At 32.9% G+C, this 8,371-nt stretch overlaps 1 protein-coding gene across 1 annotated transcript; it reads left to right on the forward strand.

Moving 5' to 3' along the window:
* The first annotated feature begins 290 nt into the window (after positions 1-290).
* LOC133831072 (uncharacterized) lies at positions 291-2,441 on the forward strand. Its single transcript, XM_062261240.1, has 2 exons — positions 291-559; positions 719-2,441. The coding sequence occupies exon 2, from the start codon at positions 759-761 to the stop codon at positions 2,190-2,192; it is 1,434 nt and encodes a 477-aa protein (XP_062117224.1). The 5' UTR covers positions 291-559; positions 719-758; the 3' UTR covers positions 2,193-2,441.
* Positions 2,442-8,371: the final 5,930 nt, after the last annotated feature.

Genomic DNA, 8,371 nt, shown 5'->3' on the forward strand with positions numbered 1-8,371 from the left:
TTATGTTATTAGCAAATTTGATATCACGAATTGAACTTATCATCAAAATAAATAACTACAATAATATATATACGGAAGATATTTTTGCCTATAAACAAAATAACTTGCTTAATTAAGTGCTATAATTTATTACTTTTCGCCGCAAATATACTTTAATGAATATAAACATATTATTGGTTGTTAAGTACAATTTATTAAAGTTTAACTAAGAAAGAAGCTTCGATCTTGTGACATGTGTCACACAATGTCGGTGGTATTCGTTGGTATAAAATACGCCCGTTTAGTCATCACTCTCTTCTCACTCAATTCGGCCCTTAAGATTTCAAAGTCAGCTCCTTTGATTCAGATCTAGGGTTTCTGAAAATCTTTACCAAATCGAAGCTAGTTCTTAAACCGTGTAAATGTAGATTTCGTTCAAATCCCAGAGCTTGATTTTGATGCTTTACCCAAAGATGGATCCGACCTGGTTTGAACCGTCGGTAAGAATTCCGAGAAGGGTCTGGTTAGGGTTTCAAAAATCAATGGGAGTCCTCGTGGGTGGAAATCACACTTCGTCCAGGTTTTGCACTCGATAATCTTTTTCTCTAGCTTCTCGATTTGGATTACTCTCTCTCAAAAGATTTTCTTTTAAAACTCAGAATTAGAAATTCTTTACAAGAAAATTGTTCACCGATACTCAGATCTTTTGATAAAAAATTCCATTCTTACGCCGTTTCAGAGTGAGATAGCAAAAAAAAAAAAAAAAGGGGGAAATCACGATGGATTTGAAGCCCCTGAAATTTCCGATCTTTCATGGACCTATAGCGAGGCGTGTGCTTTTCCGATCTTTCTTATTCGCCTCTGCTCTCTCCATAATCCCTTTGGTGCAGATTTTATCCGGGCCGTACTTGAAAATGCTCGCACCCATTACCTCCGGTGACTGCTCCGTTCATCTGAGAGAGTCAACTGCCAACTTCACTCCAAGTTGGTATGTGTTTCAGGGTCGCCATCTGAACCCCATTTGGAGTTCCATTGAACCTACGCAATGCAAGGAATATATGAATTTGACCGTTAATGTGGTCAGAGAGCTAAGGAGTAAGCAACTGTTGAGCAATGGTGGAAAAGCTCTCTGCATTGGTGAAGGGTCGACTTTGGCCGTGAAGGCATTGCAAGATTTGGGATTCTCTGATGCCTATAATGTTGATGAACATCGATTTTTCTCGCTTAAGCGCAGGCAGTTTGTATACAAGATCGATTACGAGGAAAAATCATTTGATTTCGTCTACTCTAGAGATCTAGACATGGTTTCCGCCCCTGCTCTTCTTGTGCTCGAGATCGAGCGCGTTCTTAAGCCTGGTGGACTTGGAGCTGTGCTTGTTAGTAATGGCGGTGGTTTGACACCAAATAGCGTGATCAGATCGGCTACCCCTATATCTTCGGTACTGAAAACTTCCAGCATTGTGCACGCCATTCGATTAAGTAACCTCACTCTCATTGTATTCAAGAAAAGAATGGAAAATGCTGGTTACTTTGAGCAATACCGCCTTCCAGCAGACTGCCCGTCTCTCACGAACAATAGACCTTTCATAGAGCAAATGGAGCCTCTTGTTAAGGAGAAGCCGATAAATTCTGAGATAAACTTCTCTTATCTGCCAAAATTTGTGGATCTCTCCACAAAGAAACGGTTGGTTTATGTCGATATTGGAGCAGGGAAGCATCTGAACTCGAATGTGACAAATTGGTTCCCTCCTTCCTATCCTGTCGAAAGCAACGCATTCAATGTTTATTTTGTTGATCACAACACTTCGGTCTTGATGTCCTATGTTAAGAAGCCCGGCATCACCTTTGTTTATCATCCTGGTCTATCTGGAGCCAACCTGAACGTTAGTGTAGATGCGGATTTGGAACCGTATTTGGGAGATACAGGTTTTGATTTTCTAGCTTGGTTTAAGGAAACATTGCAATATGCAGATTTTGTGGTGGTGAAGATGAATGCAGGGAAAGTAGAACTGAAATTCCTCTCTGAGTTATTCGAAAGCGGAGCCATTTGCTATGTTGACGAGCTGTTTCTCCACTGCCCGGGTTTTGTAGATGGTGAAGGTGCAAAGTCCATGGATTGTATGGACCTGTTCAGAGACCTTCGCGACAGTGGTGTGTTTGTCCATCAATGGGGTGGTGGTGACTATAGTTCCACTTCCACTGGTGTTTGGTGAACAGCAGGGTTGGTTTTGTGTTTGTTTGTTTGTTTAAGTTGGTTTGTCTTGGATGTGATGAACATCTAAGTTGCTTTTTGGTTGGGCACTCTATCTTAAATAAGCAACCATTTTGATGTCTGTGCTGTGGTGTCGTGTACTTGTGTGATGTTGTTCGAGATGCTTTGTAGTTGGGCATTTTGAACTAAATAATACCAAGCTCACTTATGAGTTTGTTAATAATATATATTATCTACGGTGCTTGTGTTATTGATGCTTCTATTGCTTTTTTCATTTCTTTATCACATAAACAATGCGTTGGATACCTCTTTTAGAAGAACCTCATAAGCTGTTCAAAATATTAGTGAGCCATGCTTAATGATTTACACTTTTTTGGGGATTTTTTCTATTAAGTTATGGGCATGCTTTCAAGCAGCATATGTATTTTTTACTAAAGTTATGGACATGACATGCTTTTATAATTGCAAGTAGCATATATAGATATAGTATTTTCACTAAAGTTATTATGAGCATGCTTTATAATTGTAAACGTACTAAATACAACTAAAGAGCATCTTGGGATTTATCACACATGTTGAACCCTTTAGTGTTGAGAAAAAATAAATTATAATCACTCAAATTTTATTAAAAATATAAAAGAATATATAGATATTTCTTAGTTTTATTTATATAATTTATTAATTATATTTATTAATTTTGTATCAGTCATATAAATATTTTAAATAAATAATATTATATATAAAAGAATAACATAAGCATATTAAATGAAAAATTAAACCATATATATATAATATGATAAATTTTTTAAACATAAATGGTAATTTTTTAATAAAAATTAATATTATGCATTATATATTATTATTATTATAATAATATTTTATAATATTAAATTTATATTGATATAAGTATTAAATATTTAGTTTTGTATTAAATATTATTATAATAGTAATAGTAATATTTAAATTTATATTAATATAATTAGTAAAAAAATAGGATTATATATTATTATCATAATAATATTTTATAATATTTAAATTTATATTAATATATTTATTAAATATTTAATTTTGTATTATATATTATTATAATAATGATATTTTATAATATTTGAATTTGAATTTATATTAATATAATTATTATATATGTAGTCTTATATTTTATATTATTATAATAATTATATTTTATAATATTTAAATTTATATTAATATAATTGATAAATATCTATTTTTAAGTTATTTTTAAAGATATATTCTGTTAAATATTTCATTAAAATTAATAAAACAAGCCGTTAAAATCAAGAATTTTCGTTATCTACACACTTATTATATAAAAGATATATATATAGGATAATTCTTCTATAGGGGCTTTACTTTAAGCCTTACCAGTAGGGCTCTCAGTGTTTACAACCCGTGAACAGTGTTGATTACGTTTTTAGCCAACGACGTGAGAAGGTCAAATACGACAAGCCTTCAAGATAATTTAAACGACACAGACGATTTAATAAAGAAAATAAAGAACACAAGATTTTTATAGTGGTTCAGCCCCGATTGTCGGTAATAGCCTAATCCACTTAGAGTTGTGATTTATAGATCCGTACTCAAGATCAGATGGACTGAGCCAACTGAGTTTCTTCAGTACAGATTGCAAAAATACAAGAATTCTCTCTTATTTCAGCACTTTCTCTCTCTAGAATACTCAGACCCAATTTTCTCTCTCTAGAAAGAAGAAGCAGCCAGAAGCCCCTCTCTCATCCCATAAGCCCTCTATATATAGGCTTAGGGTCATACATACGGTATCCCCTAGAACCGGGATATTTTATTATATTTATTACATTTAAATTACAAAGAAACATTTAAAATTCAAAATGTAACAAACCCCCCATTTGTGGGAAGAATGAGAGATTCCCGCATATCTTGTTGAAGTTGTTTCTGGGAATCTTGACTTAGTCTCCTCTAGCTAGTTGATCCACCTCCTACTGACCACCCATGCAAGTGCTGGTCGAACATGTGCATGGTGGTAGGACAAATATTTGTTGGTCGGACGTGCATGGTGGTAGGACATGCATGGTGGTAGGACATGCACTCCTCTAGGCTTTCCTTGGCTCAAGGTTATGTATGCATGGTTCTCCTCGGACCAAGGTGGTCCGAGGCAATCTCCTAGGCATCTCACCTCGGATAGGTCCGAGGCAACCTCCTTGGCATCTCACCTCGAATAGGTCCGAGGCAACCTCCTTGGCATCTCACCTCGGATAGGTCCGAGGCAATCTCCTTGGACTTCTCCTCGGTCCAAGGTCCCTTGGTCTCTCTTTGGACCACATCCTTGGGGTCTCCTAGGACCACTCTCTTGGGGTCTCCTAGGACCACTCTCTTGAGTTCTCCTCGGATGCACTCTCCTTAGCTCTCCTAGGAGGCACTCTCCTTAGCTCTCCTAGGATGCATTCTCCTTAGCCTCCTAGGATGCATTTTCCTTAGCTCTCCTAGGATGCATTCTCCTTAGCCTCCTAGGATGCATTCTCCTTAGCCTCCTAGGACCAAGGTGCACTTGGCTTGGTTATGACATCTTTCAAGCAGTCCAAATTCTTTGTCAGTCTAGCGGGTCACTTTATCACAACTCTGAGGAGTCAATGTATTTATTGACTATTAATGTGTCTTTTACTGATCATGCACTGCCACTTATCACCTTTATTGCCACGTTATTGATCTCCAATTTTTGGGTATAACAAACAGTTTTCGGCGCGATTTTTTTTATGACCGTGTATATTGTAGCTATTTAGAGCATCCTGCAAATTTTCAGAAAATTCCGAATAGTTTACAGCACTGAAAACTAGGTTTAAACATGTTGTTGCATGTGTGACTAATTTTTTTTATGTGCGTGGAAAACAACATGTTTGAACCTAGTTTTCGGTACTGTAAACTATTCGAAATTTTCTGAAAATTTGCAGGATGCTCTAAATAGCTACAATATACACGGTCATAAAAAAAGTCGCGCCGAAAACTGTTCACGGGTCGAGAAACACTGAGAGCCCTACCGGTAGGGCTTAAAGTGAAGCCCCTATAAAAAAATTGTCATATATATATATATATATTCTTAAATTATGCACTCTTTTCTATTTTTTTTCATTGTCTTTCATATTCCAAAAAAAGTACATATAAATAATAGATATATTTATCTTTGAGAGGAATATAAATTGTAAAACAATTTAATGTAATTTATTTTAAAAATAGAATATATTTAGGTGTAAATAATTGTCATCTTTTTTATAATATTTTTTGTTCAAAATTTTGGCATGAAATTTCTAAAATGCCCAGAGGGTAACAGAGAAGAAAAGTGGAAGGAAAGAAAATAGAAAAGTGAAAAGAAAAATAAAATTGAGTTGTGTAAGAAGGAAAAATTGAGAGGAGAGAAAAGTGTGAGGAAAAATATAAGGTGGGGTCTACCAAGTTTTTTTCCTCCAATTTGAAATTTTTTTTGGAGAGAGAAGTAAAAGTAAAAAGACTAAAATATTTTTACAAAAAATTTATAATATTAATATTTTGTAGGAAAATATAGTAATATTATTATATTCTATTTTTTTTTCTTTCCTGCATACCAAACAACTAATAAGGAAATACATTTTCATTTCTTTCTTTTTAATTTTCTATCCCCCACATATTTTCCTTATTTTCTATTTTCTTTCTTTGCTACTAAACATAGGCTCATGGAAATTCTATAGTGCATCTGGTGTACCATTATAATTTTTTTATATGGCGGTGTACATTATAGTTATTTATAATATTTTGTAAATTTTCAATAAATTTTAAATATTTTACATTATCAAAAACACGGTTCAAAAAGTTTGTTACACGCGTGTCTGTATTTTTTATACGCTTGTGAAACATGTTTTAATCCATTTTTAGACACTTGAAATTATTAAGAATTTCTCAAAAATTTGTAAAATGTCCTGTATAATTATAATATATACCACCATATAAAAATATTAAAATTATAACTATCTACATATTAAAAACACGAAAAGGGCACCTTATAACTCCTTTATATCTTATTTTTCATACTAAAAAAAGCACAAAATATAAATTTATCAATATTATTTTTAATATAGTAAGAGAATTAAAAAAATTTGTTTTTAAAAGTAAGAAATTGTTTTATGAAGACAAGAAAAGATATTTAGCATTGTTTTTATAGAACAATAGTAAAAAACAAAGTTAAAAAAAATTAAGAACGACCAAAAATTAATAAGTATTATATATATAGATGTCCATAATAATGGAGAATCACAAAGTTACCCAAAATTAAATATTAACATTAATTCTTAATTGTATTTGTGGTACTTGATTTTTTTAGATCATATTTATCTGTGTAAATAGGGTTCAATCTCCATTGAAATAATACACAAGGGTTTCACTCTCTCTTTACATCTCTCTCTAATAGTCTGTCTGTTTCTTTTCTTTATACTTTATATTTCAGTATTGTTAATAGTTTTATAATACGTTATCAGCACGATTATCTAATTATCATTATTTTGTTTGTGGGATCAAAACTGATCATAAGTCTAACCATCATCTTTCGTTGAATCTAAACTTGGATGATTTAGTCTTCAACCATCATTCTATATGTTGATATCAAGATTCATCATTATAGTTCATTGAGGTAAAATTATTTTATTACGAAGGTATGTTATATCATTATCATACTATATGTTTTGATAATAAAACTTGTATATGTGTTAATTGTTATTTCACTTGTAATAGTGTTAAATGATTTATCATAAATATGATTATATTAATTTACAATATTTTTACATTAGAAAATAAAAAGTCCAATGTATGTGACACATTGAAAAAAATATGTATTATATATTATTGATATAAGATCTTGCATATATCTTGAAGATTATGCAAACGTGATATTCATCATTATAGTTGATTGAGATATATTAAAGAAACATATATATATATATATTCATGTATTTTATGAAAAAGAAATATAATTGCTAAAGATTTGTGTTATTTTAGCAAACATTCCCTGAAGTGAATATTTCATATATGTTAATAATATTGCATCTATAAATACAAGTAAAGAACATTGAAATGTTTTATGATTGATGCAATTTGAGACTAATTTATGAAGTCCCAAAATATTTTTTTAGAAAATTGCATCAAACCATCAAAATATGAAATAATTAAAATATATTGAAAAAAAGAAAATTGATTCAATAAAAATAGCTTTGATTATTGAATTGAATATATGTGAATTGTAATGCCCCGAATTCTCCGATGTGGTTTAGTGGCGGTTTAGTAGGTCGGGAGGGCCGTAATTGTTTAATTACGCCATTAAATGTAAATATGCATGTTTATGTGAATTATATTATAATATGATGATATATGCATGCATGTGGGTCCACATTTGATATGTTATGATGTTTTGATAATTTGGCCCATTGAGGGTAATTTGTGTATTTGGGTGCATGATGTGATTTGTGAATGAGATTCCATTATTATGGAGATATATTCGAGCTATTCGGCATGAGACGGTCATTTTTAGTGGATTAGCGGTTTTGCCATAACGGGGTCAATTTTGGGGTAATAGGAATGTTTATTTGATGATAAATTGGGAATATTTGAGATCGGGGTGAAATTTTGGAAGTTTTGACTATAATGTCCCCGGGGGTATTTTCGGGACCCCGAGCATTAGGTTTTATTTGAGGTTACTTAAGCTTGAAGTAGCTGTCAGATAGAACGTACGGTTAGAAAACCTCTCGTTCTCCTTCGTTAGTTCATTTTTGCCACCCGGAGCATATTCGAAGAAATCTTGAGTTCTAGGAGTCAGAATCAAGTGAGGATCGAGGCATAGCGATCCTAGGAAAAATTAGAAGCTTCTTGACCTAAGGATTTGACAGAAAACAACCTAATCGAAGGTAATCTAAGTTTAAAGTTTTGAGTTTTTAGAGTTTCTAAGCTTTGAATTGGACTTTGTGAATTGTTGAGTTTTCGATTCGTTTGAACCTTGGGTTTTGAGGGTTTTGATGCATTGGGAAGCTTGGGAACCTTGTTTTGATGATTGGGGAATGTTTAGGTATGATTCTGGAGGTTTTGAGAAGTTGAAAACGTGTTTGGGAATGGCCCAGGGTTGGGGGCCGCGGCTCTGTTCTTGGGCGCCGCGGCCCTTGCTCGATGAAGAAG

This window comes from Humulus lupulus, chromosome 4 (genome assembly GCF_963169125.1).
Source record: "Humulus lupulus chromosome 4, drHumLupu1.1, whole genome shotgun sequence".
NCBI classification, from domain to species: domain Eukaryota; kingdom Viridiplantae; phylum Streptophyta; class Magnoliopsida; order Rosales; family Cannabaceae; genus Humulus; species Humulus lupulus.